The sequence below is a fragment of the Podarcis cretensis genome (genome assembly GCF_951804945.1).
Source record: "Podarcis cretensis genome assembly, chromosome: 10".
Classification (NCBI taxonomy): Eukaryota; Metazoa; Chordata; class Lepidosauria; order Squamata; family Lacertidae; genus Podarcis; species Podarcis cretensis.
Genome location: NC_137179.1, coordinates 71,837,246 through 71,858,040, shown reverse-complemented (window position 1 = coordinate 71,858,040; position 20,795 = coordinate 71,837,246). Strand labels below are relative to the sequence as shown.

At 40.8% G+C, this 20,795-nt stretch overlaps 2 protein-coding genes across 3 annotated transcripts in view; one reads left to right on the top strand and one right to left on the bottom strand.

Moving 5' to 3' along the window:
- The window catches only part of FBXL13 (F-box and leucine rich repeat protein 13), an 80,114-nt gene that overhangs the window by 37,442 nt on the left and 21,877 nt on the right, over positions 1-20,795 (bottom strand). For both annotated transcript variants that reach the window (XM_079993616.1, XM_079993615.1), the window contains exons 10-12: positions 12,825-12,877; positions 12,168-12,268; positions 4,388-4,517 (exon numbers count right to left, since the gene is read on the bottom strand). In XM_079993616.1, coding sequence (XP_079849742.1) covers positions 4,388-4,517; positions 12,168-12,268; positions 12,825-12,877 — 284 coding nt within the window. The remainder of the gene's footprint in view (positions 1-4,387; positions 4,518-12,167; positions 12,269-12,824; positions 12,878-20,795) is intronic.
- On the top strand, positions 4,307-20,135 carry LRRC17 (leucine rich repeat containing 17). Its single transcript, XM_079993695.1, has 4 exons — positions 4,307-4,447; positions 15,901-16,794; positions 18,930-19,085; positions 19,566-20,135. The coding sequence occupies exons 2-4, from the start codon at positions 16,038-16,040 to the stop codon at positions 19,967-19,969; spliced, it is 1,317 nt and encodes a 438-aa protein (XP_079849821.1). The 5' UTR covers positions 4,307-4,447; positions 15,901-16,037; the 3' UTR covers positions 19,970-20,135.

Genomic DNA, 20,795 nt, shown 5'->3' with positions numbered 1-20,795 from the left:
TTTTAGAAACTTATCAGCTGGGTTTTCAACTAGGCTGGAAACAATTTGCTTCCGTGATTACACTATGCCTAGTATTAGCAGTATCTCTCAGTTGCCCACAATTGTAGACTTGCTGGAGCTTTCTGTGGTTTGGCAGTAGAGCTGGGCAAACTAAAGGAGCTCCTGGCCTTCAGTGGTGCTTTTGCATCACTGAAGGATTTTAGGTTGAGAGTAAGGAGTGCTAGTCTCCGGCAAACCCCTTCAGCAGTGCCATAGTGGTGGTTTTTGCCCCAGGTGAAGCCTCCGGAGGCGTGCCACTGAAGCTCTCAGCCTGTGTGTGTATGTACAAAATGCTTGTGTGCGTGCCAAACTGGCTTCAGGGAGTCGCCTTAAAGGGTCAGAGGCTTGGGGAAAATCAGCCTGATTTGAAGATTAGTTGGAAATTGGGAGGGGGGAAGAGGTGAATATGAGTTTGATCTGCATAGCCGGCAGTCATAAGACTGGTCACCTCAGCTCAAAAAGGATATTGAAGAGCTGGAAAAAAAGTTCAGAAAAGGGCAGCCAAAAAGATCAAGAGGTTGGAGCAACTACTCCAAGAGGAAAGGTTGCAATGTTTGGGGCTTTTTGGTTTAGAATAAAATAATAATAAGGGGGGGGGCATGACATACTTATATAAGATTATGCGTGGTGTGGAGGAAGTGGACTGAGAGATGCTTTTCTCCTTCTCTAATACCAGAACCTGAGGGCATCCAATGAAGTGAAATGTTGCAAGATTCAGGACAGACTAAAGAAAGTACTTGTTCACACAGCACATAATAACTATATAATTGGTTATCTGAAGTCGTAGTGACAGCTACCAACTTGTACGGCTTTCAAGAGACAAATTCATGGAAGACAAGACTGTAAGTGGCTACTAGCCATGATGGCTACATTCTACCTCCAGTGTTGCGGCACTATGCCTCTGAATGCCAGTGGCCGGGAATCACAAGTAGGGAGAGTGCTGCTGCACTCAGCTCTGCATGGGGGCTTCCCATAGGCAACTGCTTGGTGATTATGAGAACAGGATACTGGACTGGATGGGTCTTTGGTCTGATCCAGTACAGCTCTTACATTAAGTCACCTCTTAATAGAGTTACCCAATATGGGTATTTCATTGCCCTGGTGACAAGCTGGCTGGCTATTCTGCCTGCAGTCAGATGGTCAGCAACAACTGCCTGTCTCCTGACCACTTTACACCAACTTTTGGAAGTTCTCACTTCAACAAAATTGTGTTTACAATGTAAATTATTACTCTATCTCCTGGGTTTCGTGTCTCACTGCAGGTCAATAAAATTTATTAGATTATTAAGCCATTCTTCACCCTAACTCTGAAATATGTCCATATTCTTGCTAAAAATCAATACAATGAGAGAGAAAGCAATCAGTTGCAAGTACACCCAACAAAAGAAATCTGGCATGTGAAGCGTAAGCAGAGCTTTTTCTGTGACAGTCTAATACAGTGGTGCCCCGCAAGACGAACGCCTCGCAAGACGGAAAACCCGCTAGACGAAAGGGTTTTCCGTTTTGGAGGCGCTTTGCTAAACGAATTTCTCTATGGGGTTGCTTCGCAAGACGAAAAAATCTTGCGAGTTCCCGCGAGGTTTTTTCGCTTTTTTCGCCCTTCTCCTAAGCCGCTAAGCCACTTATCAGCTGATCCGCTGATAAGCCGCTTATCAGCTGATCGCTAAAAGCCGCTAGACCGCTAATAGCGCTAATCCGCTAAGCTGTCAATGGGCTTGCTTTGCAAGACAAAAAAACCGCTATACGAAGAGCCTCACGGAACGGATTAATTTCGTCTTGCGAGGCACTACTGTACTCACTGGTATGGAGTACTGGCATCTCCCCCCCCCTTACTTTTGTGCTGGCACCCACAGCAGAGGGCCTTCTCGGTAGTGGCGCCCGCCCTGTGGAACGCCTTCCCATCAGATGTCAAGGAAATAAACAACAATCTGACTTTTAGAAGACATCTGAAGGCAGGACTGTTTAGGGATGTTTTTAATGATTGATTTTATATTGTGTTTTTAACATCCTATTGGATGATGATCATGATGATTACATTATCAATATATGAGTAACAGTACCTCATTTTTTATCCAAAACCACACTAGAAATTAAAATAAGTGGGGCACATTTACAACATGATGTTGCATTATAATGCAAAGTTCTTCTGTCTAAGACTTCAACCAGCTAGAAACAGGAACCCTGTAGTGTTGTCTGGGATTTGCAGAGGGTGGGGGAAGTTTCAGTAAGAGGAAAAGGATACCTGTTTTCTTGCCCATCTTTCTGCAACCTTCTGCCATTGTGCTATATAGTTCTAAAGGGCCCAGAAGACAGTGCACTTCCCTCAGCACTGGTATTACAAGCCATGCCACCTCATTCTGAACTAGTTTCAGCTTCCAAAACCAGTGTAAGAAAAGTCCTTCATGGACTACTGTAGCTAAGTGGTCCCTGTTGAAAAATCACCATAGCTGGTAAAAACTGCTTATTCTACATTCAGATTCATGTACTAATGGTGGAATATATGACCCTTGATGACGTAATATGCACATGATTCTCTCCCCCCCCCCATAAAGAGAATACCCCATGGAGAAAAGTGGCAAGTATGAAGTAGCCTTCAAACTTTTGAAGTGAATCCAGTGACACTGATTTAACAGGATGGGTCTAACCAAGGAGTTGTTCAGCTCAAACTTCTATAAGGGTCAATGCTTCTTAACTGATAAGAACCACATACTGCTTGAATTCATACGATGTGCATTTTAATTTTAAAATTATTACACTGAAATTATTTTTATTATGAGACAAATTAAGGTCCCTTGAAACTTCACAGATGGGGTTCATAGGTGTTTTTCAAACAGGATATATTTTAAAGTTCTTTCCTCCCCCATTACCTCCCCACTAGCTTCCTTCCTTTGGCCTTTCACCCAGTCTGTATCTCCATTTCCTAACTTCACTCAATTAACACCCTCATTCCTGCCCCTTTACATTTCACCATAGCTTCTATAACCTGGTAAGAACGTAGGTTTTCTGCCTTTTACACTTTGTTTAGATTCGTTCTGTTTGTATTTTGTTGTATCCTGTTTCGGGGTAGAAGAAAAATATTAATGAATAAATAACAGGGACAGGCCTATTGCAAAAGCCTCAGTAGCAGATAGGAAACCAAGGAGGTCTCAGATCCTTCTCTCAGCTCTCAACTACTCCAGCAACCACTGAGGCCATTGCTTCAGTTTTAACACAGAGGCAAATTCTTTTGGAAAGGGTTGTTTGTTATGTGAACTTGTCAATGAAGTCTCACCTGATCCCAGATGAGGGACATGGAAATGGAAAGGAATGACCTACCATTGCTGATAGGACACAGGGGGGCCTGGAAGGGTGTGTCTCTAAATTCTAAACAGGGTGGCTGGAAATTGGGAAATAATGTGCAAAGTGAGTGCATGATTGGGCAGTTTTCATTCTTCTGTCGAGAACTTCAACTGCTTTTACTACTTGATTTATGTATTTTGCTTGCAGATGTGGTGATAGTGGGAAGGGGTTGAATAAGGGGAAATCCAATGTTTATTTATTTATTAAATTTAACTTCCCCTCTTCTTCCCAAGGAATCCAATTTTCTGCAGTAGCTCTTGCAATTCATTCCTAGATGCTTTTACATTTCACCTTTATGTCTGCACTAGTGAGAATGGAGCAAGGTTCAAAGTGTGCCTTTTGAAGTTATGTTACGATGGTACAGGATGTCCCCACTGTATAGATTCTTACACATACGACAGTGGGCTGCCTAAATGAAGCAGTTTGAAAGAATAGCTGTACACCTCCCTGCAACAACAACAAAAAAGACTGTTGGGGGCTGGGGGCCAAGAGAGAGAGAAAGAGTGTGTAACACTCTCTCTCTCTGTATTTCCCTCTCTCTCTTTTAGTGGAAGGGTGGTAGCATGTTACCATGCTACATTCTTACACTTTACAAAAGAAGGAAAGTAATATTAGAAAGCTCACTGACAATCTGATTTCCTTTTCAGGAGCTTTATTTCTGTTTGCTCAGCAGAGGACCCTTGAGTATTGTTAATGTCTGCAAATTGTACGTATGGAAGCAAAAGCACAAAGCAAGCATGTTTTAAGTCCACCTCCAACAGCAATGCATGCTTTCATTATGCAATAAGGACTGTCTGTTTATAGTTAAAGACGCCCACTGGACAAAAGCCAAAAGCCTATAGTGCTATTCCTCAGGAAAATTTAAGCAGCTGTGGTAATGTAATTTAAAACCTCTCAAAACTTTGCTGCAGTGCCTGTACTACTTGATTATACCATGAGTGCTTGGTGCCGTCAGTTCTCTAAAGGAATCGCTTCGCTACAATATGAAAAAGAAAACTGAAATGCAAACCTGGAGGCAGCCCGAAATATCCAAGTAGATGAGCTTGTGACACCCTCTTCCAGAGCCGAGGTACAGTAAACCATTGTCTGTGAATTTTCTGCAATAAGCTAAACTTAAATACTGTAAATTGGGGCATCCCCTATGCCAGATAAAAGAAGAAATCAGTTACTAAGATGTTGCATACAGATTTCTGGTGCAATTTGATACTGTAGCTAAAAAGCTTTCTAAGAACATGGGTGGATACTGGAATTTAATGGGAATATTCACTTTGCCTGAATACAAAAAAAGCCATGTTTCACTTTTCTTTGTTGCATGTACTTTACACTGTTTAATAAGATTATTCACGAATCAAAGTCATCTTAAATGAAACCTGATTTTAAAATTATTTTCCTTGGTTGTAAACTCAAACGTTTGCACTAAATCAGAAATACTGTATATGAGTCTCAAACATTTTAAGGACCAAGTTGTAACATTAACTTCACATTGTTTTTTAAGCTTTTTGTGTTCAAAATGAAAACCAGAACTCTATCAAAGGATATTAAAGGCATAAAAAATTAAACATAATGTTAAACCATCCCTGCTTGTGTAATTGTTTCCATTAAGGTTTGACACAGCTATTCTAACAAAACAAAAATACAAAATAGTTGTGTGCTCACATAACCACCTAAAGCTGTAATACTTTGCTATATCTGGAAGTAAGCCTCATTGAGCATGGTGACATTTTTTGAGTAAATATGCACGGGATTGCACTGTGTGACTTATTAATAGGAAACGTTTATAACATATATCCAGTGACAGACAAAGGAAGTTGGTTAGACAATATGCACAGCAAATGAATACTCTGAAACTGTACTCTCTACAACTTCATTTTTATAATACATATTTAGGCATTATCATACTGAAGAGTATTAATTTTATACAATTATATAGTAGTTGAACTAAAATAAAAGATGCAGTGCCACAATTACCACAAATGAAAGCTTGCAGAAGAAAAAATACACTGTATGATTAGGAGTAGACAACATGCTCTGCAAGAAATTTTAGTTCAGGAAAACATTTAAGGCAACTTCACAAGTCAGCAAAAGCTAAGCTGGGAACACCCACTATGATGAGTGTATGACGTCATGACCACTGCTTGTAAGACTTGGACTTTTGTGTTCTTAATGAATAAGAGAGGGAAAACTTTGCAGATAATAAGGGTTAAATTTAAAGACATATGGAAAGAAATATAAACAGTAAATATTTATTTTTGTATTAAGACAAAAAGGCAGGTAAAGCATTCAGATAAACTTTTCTGTGAGAAGATAAACACCTAAGATCTTCCAGTAATAGCACATTAATTTTTAGGGGTACACACTGTGGATTATATTCTCAGTATGTACATCATTATGACATGTAACAATGAATGGTAACAGACTTCATCTTCTCTCTCATCTTCTCGCGCCAAAGTTAAAATGCTTTAGCTTATATTAGTCAGTATCTAATATTCTTTATGACAAGAATGGGAACCTGTGGTCGCACAGATGTTGCTGGACTCCCAGCTCCCATCAGTCCCAGCCAAGCGCAGCCAATGGTCATAGATGATGGGAGTTGTACCACAGCAACCTCTGGAGGGTCATAGGGCCAATCCCTGCAATGGGTTTTAATTAGACTTTGTTCTTCTAGACTTCAGGTGTCTGTTAATATAACAATGTAATAAACAAATAAGTACAGTGGTGCCCCACAAGACAAACGCCTCACAAGACGGAAAACCCGCTAGACGAAAGGGTTTTCCGTTTTGGAGGCGCTTCGCAAAACGAATTTCCCTATGGGCTTGCTTCGCAAGACGAAAATGTCTTGCGAGTTCCTGCGGGTTCCCCCCCCTTTTCCTAAGCCGCTTATCAGCTGATCCGCTGATAAGCCACTTAACAGCTGATCGCTAAAAGCCGCTAAACTGCTAATAGCGCTAATCCGCTAAGCTGTCAATGGGCTTGCTTCGCAAGACGAAAAAACCACTATACGAAGAGCCTCACGGAACGGATTAATTTCATCTTGCGAGGCACCACTGTATTCAGAAGTCCCAAATGCATGGCTGAATTGAAACAAGCTTTTTACAACAATATATTTCTATGAAAATGTGTGTGTGCATACCTTTCAAAGAGAAGGGAGATTAGGTTACCTTTTATTTTATTTCCCTTGGAGGGATGCTCTATTAGATGTCTCAACATATGGGATGTATTGCATCCCCTATACTTGGCATTCACGTGGCAGTGCTTTTTTGTGTCAATCTCTTCAAAGCCCTGACTGAGTGTAGCCAATCAGACCGACAGAAAAGGAGGGTTCAAAGTGGGGATAATGTTTATTAAGGAAGTGCAGGCTCACAATGAATGAGCTTTGTTTGGCCCAGCAACATCACCAACTGTATGATTTATAAATGTTACTGAAGAATTGTGTTAAAATATAACACAGTACATAAGCTGCAACTAGTTGAGACTGCTAACAACAGGAAACTGGTGCAAAAACTAAGGGTTTTGTGGGAGGGGTCTTAAAGGAAATTTTCAATCTGAGCTGTTTGCTTGTTTTCTTTTTGTGGTTGCAGGAGATAATGTGATTAGGACAACATAGCTTGGCAGGCGATATAACTTTTGCAAAGTTCAGATAGGAAAACTACAATATGGTATGCTGAAAACAGAAAGTTCATTCACACTGATCCAAACACATTAGTGCAGAGACAGAGAAGCAAAAGATGATTTAGCTATATTTAAATGGAATATTATTTTTGCAGGGGGGAATGTCAGCATTTGAAAATGCTTTATGAACTTGGAGGCTACTTTGAAAATACCACTAGGCCACATTGGACACTAGAAAATGGCATAAGGATATAAAACTATACAGATCAGACATTTAAGGGGATTGTCATACTAGAGCTGATTCTAGCTCACAGCAAGATTTAACCCAGCTTTCATTTGCTGGTGTACACACAGGAACATGGGCACAAAGAACAAATTAGCTATTTAACAAACTACCTATATAACATACTTTATTTCATTCAAGCAAATTATGACCAGTTGAAATGCATAAGGAAGGAGTCCAGGTGAAACATACTGAAGGCTTGGTTTCCAGATGTTTGATCATATTGGTTGCCTCCTCTGCACACGTTCCAGCTTGTCAAGATCTTTCTTAAATTGTGATGCCCAGAACTGAACACATTACTCCAGGTGTGGTCTGATCAAGGCAGAATAGAGCAGTACTATGACATTCCCATGATTGGGACACTCTATTTCTGTTGATGCAATCTAGAATAGCATTAGCTTCTTTGCTGCTACATTACACTGTTGTCTGTTAAGCTTGTAGTCTACTAAAACCCCTAGACCTTTTCTCATGTGCTACACCCAGACCAGATGTCCCCCATCTTATATTTGTGCAGCTGGTTCTTCCTGTCTAAGTATAGAACCTTACATTTATCCCTACTGAATTTCATTTTGGCAGTTTGGGCCCAGTTCTCCATTCTGTTAAGGTAATCTCCAATCCTGATTCTGTCTTCAATACTTCAACAGCATTAGATACCTCTCCCAGTTTGGGTGTCATGTGCAAATTTGATGATCATCTTCTCAGTTTCCTTATCCAAGTTGTTTATAAAAATGTTTACCAACAAATGCCTCCCATTTTTCTTTCTTGTTAGAATCATCTGCATTTGTGCCTTCAATATTTCACCTTTAAGAAACTTCCATCCATCCTGGACTCCCTTCTCTTTGAGTATTTCTGACATACAGTGGTACCTCAGGTTAAGTACTTAATTTGTTCCGGAGGTCCGTTCTTAACCTGAAACTGTTCTTAACCTGAAGCACCACTTTAGTTAATGGGGCCTCCTGCTGCTGCTGCCGCTGAGCCGCCAGAGCACGAATTCTGTTCTCATCCTGAAGCAAAGTTCTTAACCTGAAGCACTATTTCTGGGTTAGCGGAGTCTGTAACCTGAAGGGTATGTAACCTGAAGCGTATGTAACCTGAGGTACCACTGTACAGTGGGATCTCACACAGTAGTTCCTCAAGTTTGTTAAGGAAATCAGCCTTCTTAAAATCCGCAGTGCATGTCCAATGACACTCAGGTTTCCCTTGCCTCTGTCTAATGAAACCCAAGAGGACATTATTGTTTCCTCTCAATGTTCACTGTACTTCCACTTTGTTGATCTCTGGTGCTGGTGAGGCCTAGGTGCAAGATAGGTATGTGGAACTTGAATAGAAAACATGTGGCCCTCCATATGCTGTTATCAGCCCTAGTGAACATAGCCCATTATCAGAGATGATGGTAGTTATAGTCCAACAACATCTGGAATACTGCAAGTTCCCAATACAAGAAGTCTCATTGAACTCAGGGAGCCTTATGCTTCACAACTGGTAGGGAGCTTCAGACATAAGATTTAACTAGCTTGTGTTGTGTCTATGATTCTTAAAGTATATGCATAGTACAGAAGGGAGCAGGGAAGCAGCTAGAAGATGTTTCACAAGGGTTGACTTGTCAATATTTTTGAAATTCCTGCCAAGAACCTTTTAGAAGTCCAGTATCTCACACTTTCCTATTATAGCCTTCCCTCATCGTGTCTTACAATGCATCCGCATATTAGGGGATTAATCAGACACATTGTGAGCTTCAGGGAAAGTAACAGAGAACTGGATTTAATGGCCTATTTTAATTCATTGCAATTTACCTTTAGAAGATGTGAACTGCCTCCTTCAGTTTGATAACCCTGGTATATGATAAGCATTTAATTTGCCAGTATAGCCTTGCAACCATAGAGGATTTGTTCTGCCCATCTCCTCCTGCATGGTCCTGTTTCCCTTGACCTATTCATGGACATCATTAGGTGAGGTGCTTTGATGTGCATCACCCCATGCAATGCATGGTGAGAGGGCTTTCTCAACTACAGCAGCTACTTTACATTTGTCACAACCTCAGTAATTCTATGCAGCTTCATCTCTACCTCCTGAAATGTGGAGGATGTGGACAGGCTGCTTGGACGAGTGAAACCAACCACCTGTCTCCTTGATCCGTGCCCATCCTGGCTTATAAAAGCTAGCCGGGAAGGACTGGGCGATGGGCTTCGTGGGGTGGTGAATGCTTCCCTCCGTGAGGGAGCCTTCCCAGACCCGCTGAAAGAGGCGGTTATCAAACCACTTCTTAAAAAACCATCTTTAGATGCGGCCACGATGGCCAGCTATCGCCCAGTCTCAAATCTTCCATTCTTGGGCAAGGTCATTGAGCGAGTGGTTGCTGAACAACTCCAGGCACGCCTGGAAGAAGCGGACCATTTGGATCCCTTCCAGTCGGGATTCAGGCCTCATCATGGGACTGAAACTGCCTTGGTCGCACTGGTTGATGATCTCCGGCGGGCTAGGGACAAAGGTGAGAGCTGTTTCCTAGTTCTGCTGGATCTCTCAGCGGCGTTTGATACCATCGACCATAACATCCTTCTGGACCGTCTTGAGGGGCTGGGAGCTGGGGGCACTGTCCTACAGTGGTTCCACTCCTTCCTCCTGGGCCGTGTTCAGAAAGTGGTGGTGGGGGATGAGTGTTCAGACCCCTGGGCTCTCACTTGTGGGGTGCCTCAGGGTTCTGTCCTCTCCCCCATGCTTTTCAACATTTACATGCAGCCGCTGGGAGAGATCATCAGGGGGTTTGGGCTGGGTGTTCATCAGTATGCGGATGATACCCAGCTCTACCTCTCTTTCAAATCAGAACCAGTGAAGGCGGTGAAGGTCCTGTGTGAGTGTCTGGAGGCGGTTGGAGGATGGATGGCGGCTAACAGATTGAGATTGAATCCTGACAAGACAGAAGTACTGTTTCTGGGGGACAGGAGGCGGGCAGGTGTGGAGGACTCCCTGGTCCTGAATGGGGTAACTGTGCCCCTGAAGGACCAGGTGCGCAGCCTGGGAGTCATTTTGGACTCACAGCTGTCCATGGAGGCACAGGTTAAATCCGTGTCCAGGGCAGCTGTGTACCAGCTCCATCTGGTACGCAGGCTGAGACCCTATCTGCCTGTGGACTGCCTCGCCAGAGTGGTGCATGCTCTGGTTATCTCCCGCTTGGATTACTGCAATGCACTCTACGTGGGGCTACCTTTGAAGGTGACCCGGAAACTACAACTAATCCAGAACGCAGCAGCCAGACTGGTGACAGGGAGCGGCCACCGAGACCATATAACACCGGTCTTGAAAGACCTACATTGGCTCCCAGTACGTTTCCGAGCACAATTCAAAGTGTTGGTGCTGACCTTTAAAGCCCTAAACGGCCTCGGTCCAGTATACCTGAAGGAGCGTCTCCACCCCCATCGTTCTACCCGGACACTGAGGTCCAGCACCAAGGGCCTTCTGGCGGTTCCCTCACTGCGAGAAGCCAAGTTACAGGGAACCAGGCAGAGGGCCTTTTCGGTAGTGGCGCCCTCCTTGTGGAATGCCCTCCCACCAGATGTCAAAGAGAACAACAACTACCAGACTTTTAGAAGACATCTGAAGGCAGCCCTGTTCAGGGATGCTTTTAATGTTTGATGTATCATAGTATTTTAATATTCTTTTGGAAGCCGCCCAGAGTGGCTGGGGAGGCCCAGCCAGATGGGCGGGGTATAAATAATAAATTATTATTATTATTATTATTATTATTATTTTTCAGCAATTCTTTTTGCTGATTATCCACTTAAGTTTTTGTTTTGTTTTGTTTGTTTTAACTGTCCATCTTTTGTTGAATTTTAAAATGTTGTTGTTGTGGCTGTATTTTTAAATAGCTGTCTTTGTTAGCTGCCCTAACTGATTGAACTGGAAAGGTGGGCTATAACTATTCCACATAAATGAATAACTAACTAACTAAAACGTCTTGGGGTAAACTGCAGTAAAATCAAACATGCCATTAACACAGTTCTCTTTCATTGTCCAAATAGCTCCAAAGTGCCTAATCAGGATGCAAGTGTATAATAAGGTAATCATGGTGCTCTATTTAGCTCTAACCAAATTTATTTCATGGTCCTTTCCCAATCTGTTGTTTAGAAGTACAAATAACTGAGGCTATACATACATACCTGGGAGAAAGTCAATAGGACTTATTTCTGAGTGTATCGATAGGATCAGGCTGTGAACCTGTCATTTTCAGCCCCCTTATCTGTCAGACTCAGAGAGTATCTTGTGTTTGTGGGCACGAAGGGGAGATTAGCAACTGGCCGGTAATGACTTAGATTTTCTGAATCTAGGGAGGGTTTCATGAGGAGTGGTTTTACCACTGCCTCCTTCAAGCAGGGAAGGACCACCCCCTCTTGCAAGGAGGCAATAGTAACCTCCCTGGCCCCTAGTTGTCCCCTCTCCGCAAGTTTTTATCAGTCCATATTCTCAAGCCTTATTACTGTCAGTTCCACCACAGCCATGAAGTCCTCAGCCACCCCAGAGCCAGTTGCCTTGGCAGGGATGTTGAAGTCTCTCAAAACCAGTGGTCAATGTTTTATTGGAGAGAGGGTGCTGCCCCTGCTTTTTGATCGCTGTTTTATTTGGGAGAGGGTTGTAGTAGTTTGCCTTTTTTTTTTTTTTTTTTTTGAGGGGGGTGCTCAGCACTGCCAACTTTTCTGCTGTGAAATTGTTGTTGTTTTCTGGCACCCACAGCAGTTTCCTACAATTTCAAATGTGTCTCTTGGTCCCAAAAGTTGGGGGACACTTGTTTCCATATTACAGTGATAGTCAGCGAGAGAGAGCAGCTGATCTTTATAAAGGTGGAATCTTTCTTCTATTGTTATACTAAAATTCAGAATTTATTTATAAAACAGATTGTTTTTACCTTGACAGAAGTCTTAGTGCTCCATTTGTGATATCTGTGTGAGATAAATTTAAGTAAAGGATTGCTGGGCAACCTTCTGTCACAAGCCTTATTAGTTCATCCTGTTCAATAAAGAAAATCATAAATGAAATTGGCTTCATTTTTTAAAGTAAATATGGCTCTATATCAGATGCATTTTTTCAGTTCACACTATACTTCAACAGCATACCTAGACATCTGATAATAAATTGGACATGCAATAATAATATTTAGCATCATCTACTGTAACCACATTCTTAACATAATACAACATATAAATGTAACTAAGATAACCAGAATCTTTAGGTGGAATAAATGACCTCTTTTGGTTTTCAAAATGGCCTCCTTAAGTTGTTGTTTCTGGTCCATATTTGGCCCATGGTCTGGAGGCTCCTCACACCAGTGTAGACTGAAGTTGGAAGTCTATACACTTTTCCTTGATTACAAACCATGAAATCATATGGGTTTCCTATTCAAACTTCATAATATTTGGACTTTAGCCACATTATGCTACATAAATAGAGCACAGCTTTTCATTTTAAAAATGTTGTGTCTTCTCTAGAAATCAAAATTAGAACTAAAATTTATTATATCTGAATTACATTAAGGCTATTTCGAATTTGTTGTATGAATACTTACATTTAACCCTTGGCATTCAGTGACATTTAAGTCTTGTAAATTCTTACAGTGAGCTAAAATAAATATAACACCAAATTAGTATCTTGCATTACTTGAAAACATCAGCTCATATCTAGCAGTTTTCAGTAACATAAACCCAAAATCAGCAATGTAATGGGAAAGAATGAAATATATTTTATACCAATGGTCAGTAACACTGGAGATATGTCATTTCATTGGGATTACACAATGTTTTCATTGTTAAAAGATAGTTTTGCTTTTTCCAGGGACACCCCCCTACACACACATCACCAAAGGAATGTAGTTATTGCTGTGTTAACACAGATTCTCAAACAGTAAGATAAGCCACCCTGTTGAGACTTGGACAAGATACCTGTGACAGCATGTCACTCCTCTGATAGCTCCTAGACTTAATTGGGTTAAGAATGTAAACTTAATGAGTGTTGATACTATGAGTGAACAGGGACATTACAAGCCTTTTTCTTAACTAAGGTTTTGTCCTGTGACATTCAACCCATGCTATCGGTCCATCTTGTTTAATGGCCTCACTTCCCTATGATCCCCTTGCCTCCAGGATGAAAAGATAATACAGACCACTGGGCAAACCTTTTTGTCCATTTGGTTTTAGAACTAGATCATATTGCTATAACACTGGAACATAGAGGTGAATGGGGCTCACTCCCAGGTAAATGTGTATAGGATTGCAGCCTACATGTACAGGACAGGTGAATCAACATCTTATCCTGTACACCACAGATTAGAAACCTATGACCTCCAGATACTGCTTGAACATGACTCCCATCACCTCTGACCATTGATGGTGTTAGCAGACACTGAAATGGAGTCCAATGACATCTGGAGGGCCACTTTCCCATCCATGCTATTAGGCTGCAATCCCAGACAGTATTTTCATGGAACATGGTATTGTACCAGACAAGGCAGTAGAGCAAATATTTAGAAGCAGGCTAAGAAGAATCATAAGATCATGAGAGGGCAAAGCTCAGTGGTAGAACATCTGCTCTGCATGTGTACAGAAAGTCCCATGTCCAATCCCCAGTATCTCTAGGTTGAGCTAGGAGAAAATATGAAACCGAGGAGACTCTGAAACTCTGCTGTCAGTCAGTGTTAACCAGCGCTGGAAAACTTCTGGCCTATGGAAAGCCAGAGGTTCAGGAGCAGCATCGGCAGTGGACAGGCTGGGCAGGTCCATCTTCTATGTTCCAAGGGCGGACCAAAACTTCATAGTCTTTTCTCTGGTCTGCCCTGGAAGCCCTTCTCCCTGGGAGCCAGACAATATGACTCCCATCACCTCTGACCACTGATGGTGCTAGCTAACTCCAGTTCCACTGCCAGACTCCGCCCTCCTGCCCAGCCACATCAGGCAGATTCCTGATGCTTCCCACTCCTTGCCCAACAGTCATGTCAGGCCACAATGACCACCAGGTAAACCAGTAACAGGGTATTATTATCTTTAATGTGGAATTCACCTTTTTCAAAGGTGCCACACACTGGGTCAACATTTTAATCAAGCTATCCACAAAGACCCAAGGTCTCTTTCCTGTGTAGTCACTGCTATTTCAGACTATTAACATATACGGGAAGGTAGGATTTCTTTTCCCAGTGTCCATCACTTAACACTTGTTTAAAAGAGCAAATGAAATTCAGTGTAATTCCCATTCACTCGCTTTCATTTCAAGAAGAAATACAAGGCAGTTCACAAACAAAGTCAACAGCAAAATAACAAGAATAAACATATAGCTACCAAAAATAAAAATGCACTGTAAAACAGCTACATTAAAATACCCATAATTAAAATATATAACAAACCCCTTAAAACAGCATAAGAGTCACAACAACAATTATTACCAAACACAACCAACCAAGCTTGGGAACCACTAACGTCTCACAATATAAATAAAAATAAATAAACAAATAAATACACAAAGGGCCTACCCATGCGATGAGCTGTGAAAAAGACTATGAACTGACTTGGAGAAAACAGATGTACAGTTCCCTGTTTTTCCGTTTGCTTTGTACCACAACCCCCCCATAAAAACTAATAAAAAACCAAAAAAACTGAGCCATCCTAAAAACAAAACAAATCGAATTACTACAAGAGATGAAAGTCAGGAGATCAGGGAAATGCTTTATAAGCAGGTGTATCTTCAGGAGTCAATGGAATGCCAATACTGATGGGGCATTGCATATTTCAGCCAAGAAGGGCATTCCATAGTACTGCTGTCACTAATGAAAACAGCTGCTTCCATGTTTACTATAAGCCAATAATCATCAGACTATGGCAAAACTTATTGGGTTCCATTTGTTGGCCTAAATGCCCTTACAAATTCATTCCCTGAGTTCCCTGTATCAGGTGATACTGTATCAGGTATAATGGTGTGTGACATCATCATCATTTGAGAATAAATAAATAATTTATATCTCCATTTAGGAGGGAAGCTCACCATTATTATCACAACCGAAATTATTTTCAATACACAATGTGCTGATTATTATGGAAAAGATATTGAAATGTCAGCTTTAATTCACTATAATTTAGGACACCAGTCATGAAAGACCTACATTGATTCCCAGTACAATTCTGAGCACAATTCAAAGTACTGGTGCTGAACTTTAAAGCCCTAAATGGCCTCAGCCCAGTATACCTGAAGGAGCGTCTCCATCCCCATTGTTCATCCTGGACACTGAGGTCCAGCTCCGAGGGCCTTCTGGTGGTTCCCTCACTGCGAGAAGCGAAGTTACAGGGAACCAGGCAGAGTGCCTTCTCGGTAGCGGCAGCTGCCCTGTGGAATGCCCTCCCATCAGATGTCAAGAAAATAAACAACTGACCTTTAGAAGACATCTGAAGGCAGCCCTGTATCAGGAAATTTTTAATGTCTGATGTTTTACAATTTTTTTATATATGCTGTAAGCCACCCAGAGTGGCTTGGGAAACCCAGCCAAATAGGCGGAATATTATTATTATTATTATTATTATTATTATTATTATTATTATTATTATATTTTATTATTAATTCTAGGGTAATATCTCGCTAATATTCTGCTTTTCTTCCAACAGAGCGATTCCTCAAACCCTTGCTGTGCCTCCTTGATTCAGAACCACGCTAGTTAAAGGCTTCCAAACTCAGATTTCAAAGGAATACTCTGACTGTTCCAGCTGTTGTACAAAATAATTGGGACCAGCTGGATGTCAGGATGCAAGTGGTTACAATTATAATACTACTTTTCTTTTGCAAAGCAGCTGACTTTAGGAAGACAAGAAATGGAAGTTCAAGAAACAAAGGAAATAATGGAAAGTCAAACGGCTTAAGAAGAGCATCCGGCACTGTCAAGCGCTACACCCCAGGCCCCCCATGTGATGTGTACACCTATCTTCATGACAAATACTTAGATTGCCAAGAAAGGAAACTGACATTTGTATTGTCTGATTGGCCTGAAGATTTAAAACACATGCTCCTAGCAAGAAATAGAATTCGCAAGCTGAAGAACAACATGTTTTCCAAGTTCACAAAATTAAAAAGTCTAGATTTACAACAGAATGAGATATCAAAAATTGAGGATGAAGCTTTTTTCGGTTTAAATAAACTCACCACACTTTTACTGCAGCACAACAAGTTGAAAATCCTGTCTGAGGAGGTGTTTATTTACATGCCTCTTTTAATTTATTTACGCCTGTATGATAATCCGTGGGACTGCAACTGTCAAATAGAAACTCTTATAACGATGCTGCAGCTTCCAAGAAACAGGAACTTGGGAAATTATGCTAAATGTGTACACCCAACAAAACTAAAAGGTCAAAAGCTCAAGCAAGTAAATTCAGAGCAGCTGTGCATTGAAGGGGAAAGACCAGACCCACCTATTCCAAAACCTAAACCCATCAGACCTGAATTTGACTCTTCTCTCTGCCACATCTACATGTTTCCTGTACAGACACTGGACTGCAGAAAAAAAGGTTTGTATAACCCAAATACATGTTACTTTTTAGCTGCTCATTAATGACCATTAAAGTTATCATTATGAAACTTTGCCCAAGGTAATGGAAAGGTGGGGTATATTTTAAAAAATATTTTAGGCTGTAAGCCTTTTGACTGTTACCTGAGAGTAAAACAAATAGAATTCAAGTAATTATTTGTCAGTAGACATGCAGAAGATTACAGTTGGTGCTTATCTAGCCCAAGCAGTGGAATTTTTCACCTATCCATTATCCATTATTATTATTATCCATAATAATCAATAGACTTATGATAAAAACTTACAGCATCCTGATTACAAAATAACAAAAGTGGGCATATGTGCCTTAAGTGTGTCAGACGCAAGCAGCCTGGAAGTAGGATGAGTGTGTAGCCCTATAATACATTTATCAGAAATATTAGTGGTTTAATCAAACAAATTGTGCCATCCTATAGAGAAGCCTGCATCTATCTACCACCCATGACTACAAGAAAATTAATTTAGAATAAAAATAATTTAGAGTAATTTATCTTTCAAGCCCCATGTCTTGTAACTGACCCATGTCTACTCAGAAATAAACCTCATTGTATTCAATGATGGGCTCCAAGTAAGTGGAATTAGGACTGAGGCCTTAATTTGTTTCTACCTGAATTTTAAAAACTAATGAACTGCATTGTTCATTATTGCTATTTTCAAAGGGAAAGAAGTTATCTCTTTTGTTACCTGTAGACTTTATCTGTACTCCTCAGTTACATTCCAAAGCTCTTTAGCAAAGTAGGAAGAAACATCTGAATTCAACTGCTAAAAATGTTTAAAATGTTCATTTATTGGCATTAGTAAAAGGTAAAGGTAAAGGTACCCCTGCCCGTACGGGCCAGTCTTGACAGACTCTGGGGTTGTGCGCCCATCTCACTTAAGAGGCCAGGGGCCAGCGCTGTCCGGAGACACTTCCGGGTCACGTGGCCAGCGTGACATCGCTGCTCCGGCCAGAGCCAGAGCCGCACACGGAAACGCCGTTTACCTTCCCGCTGGTAAGCGGTCCCTATTTATCTACTTGCACCCGGAGGTGCTTTCGAACTGCTAGGTTGGCAGGCGCTGGGACCGAGCAGCGGGAGCGCACCCCGCCGCAGGGATTCGAACCGCCGACCTTTCGATCGGCAAGCCCTAGGCGCTGAGGCTTTAACCCACAGCGCCACCTGCGTCCCCTGCGCCACCTGCGTCCCCTTATTGGCATTAGCTGATTATTAAATGGAAAAAAGATTTGTGCAAAATAAACCAATGGCAGCAGAACATAAAATACTAGATGAAAGTTTGAATGAATTTTGGATTGGATTTAGGGATGTTTGTACACCCCTAGGTTCCCTGCCTAAACAATTTTAAAAACAATAGAAATTAGGGAATAATATATGGAAGGCAGCAAAATATTATCCATATTTAAACTCCTGCTCTAAAAGACCATCCATCCACCAACCTGTCAAACTGCAACCCCTGCACCTGACAAACTAAATAGCACCAGATGAGTTTTAAAAAGTGACCCAAGCCACAAAGTGCAGAGGAAGACAAACTTCTCAATGTTGTTTTGACAGAAAGACAATATGTGAACTGGTGAATCAATAGGAACATTCTTCATAAAAAGTAATTCAATAAGGCAGCCAGAAAACGATGCTCTACATTGTCTACAACATGGAAATGACACTTTTTGGCACAATCTGTACTATTTGTAGATTTTTAAGATGGTTTCTTTAGCACCTCAGTTGGTTTACTTTGTTTCAAACTCTCAGTGGGTATACTGATTCTCTGAAGTTGATGATACACAAACTAAAGGAGTAATGGGCAATGTATTTGGGAATAGGATATGCACCCAAGGCTACCACCTTACTGAAGCTAAGTAGGTGTGAGTCTGGTCAGTGTTGGATGAGAAACCATGTAGGAACCACATGTATGCTACCTGGGATTCCATAATGGAAGAAAGGTGGGGTATAAATAGAAGAGAATAACTTTTAAAAACAAAAGAAGACTCAAGAATGCACATGAGTAGTCTATGTTGGTATATGGATAGATGGAAAACTATGTTGTGGTGGGGACTATGGCTTTCCATAATATATATGTATATATATTTCTTCTGTCCTTCTCAAGAATTAAAGAAAGTTCCCGGTAACATCCCTCCAGATGTAGTTAAACTTGATCTATCTAACAATAAAATCAACCAGCTACGACCCAAGGAATTTGAAGACATGAATGACCTGAAGGTATTAAACCTCAGTAGTAACGGAATAGTTCACATAGACCCAGGTGAGTAAACTTTATTATGATATATCAAACTATAGTGAGTTTTAATAAATGCTTTCATGATACAAAAGGTGGCTCATTTCCTCAAAATGTCATTTTTAATAATTATGAAATAGTAAGAAATAGCAGTTGAATATCTATCAAATCTAAGAGAATTCCACCTACGGGAAGCAACAACAGTCACTGATTAATCAGATTGTTTTAGAGTGCAATATTATGCATGTCTTCTCAGAAGCAAGTCCACTGAATTCAATACAACTTACTCCTAGATAAATTTGTATAGGATTACACTGTTAATCTCTATTTTGGGTCTGGTACAGAAGACTCACAATAATGTTCAGAACATTGTGCCTCTCTTGTTTCTTCAAAACACAACCACAGTGAATCTCAGCCAAGGTTTAATGGTACTAACACATATCTCTATGGTTGTTGTTATTCCTACGCAGTAGATATGTAATCCTAGTGTTTACATTTTTTGTACAGCTGCATTTGCAGGACTCATGAACCTGGAAGAATTGGATTTATCAAACAACTCCCTGCAAAATTTCGAATATGGAGTATTAGAAGATTTGTACTTTTTGAAAATACTGTGGCTTAGAGAAAATCCTTGGAGATGTGACTACAACATTCATTATCTTTTCTACTGGTTGAAACACCACTACAGTGTTCACTACCATGGTTTAGAATGTAGAAAACCTGAGGAATTCAAAGGCTGGTTTGTTGGGAAATATGTCAGAAGCTATTATGAAGAGTGTCCCAAAGATAAACTCCCTATTTACCCAGAAACATTTGAACAGGATACCGACGATGAAGAATGGGAAAAGCACAAAGAATATCCAGTTCAAACAGGAAAGAAACATGGGGTAATTGTCACTGTAATAGGTTAATTTGATCACTGCCACATTCAATCCTTTAATATTTTTGTAAGAAAAAATGGTAGTTTATATTTTTGTTAAATGCAGTGTATGTTCATGAGGGATTATCTGTTAAAATATTTTTGGTACTAATCACATGATGACATTACCTGTTTCCTTATAAACTTACTCTTTTTAATCTGTTTTGTGTCATTTTTGCCGAATTGGTAACCATTTGCAAATTTTTAACGCAAAGGCATATGATTTATTGCAGTGTAATAAACTAAACCTCTTTAGAGAGTTGGGCTTAAACATCCTAAAACTTGAAATCCATGTTTAACCAGAAGTAAGTTGCACTATGTTCCGTGGAGCCTACTCCCAGTTAAGGGTTCACAGAATACTGTCATCCACTGCAATCTGTTGAATATTGTAACTGTAACAGAAGGCACACACATTCAACTTTCTAATGAGGCACAAAAAGGCAACCACCAATTTATCCTTCCTAAGTGCCTAGATCTGGACAAGGACAAAATCATCTGAGTCAGGGGATAGGCAGCCAAAGTCCAACTTGTAATTACTGGATCCTTCCCAACCACTCTATTCTGAACTTAAAAATGGAAAGCATAATGCTGGTAGTCAACAAAAGAGGTTTAAAGACTGTCTCAAGGCAAATATAAAAAAATGTAGTATAAACATCAACAATTGGGATGCACTTGCCTGCGAGCGCTCCAATTGGAGAACAGCCTTTACCAAAGGTGTCATGGGCTTTGAAGACACTCAAACTCAGGGTGCAAGGGAGAAACGTGCAAAGAGGAAGGCACGCTTGTCAAATTCACATCATGATCAACTCCCACCTGGA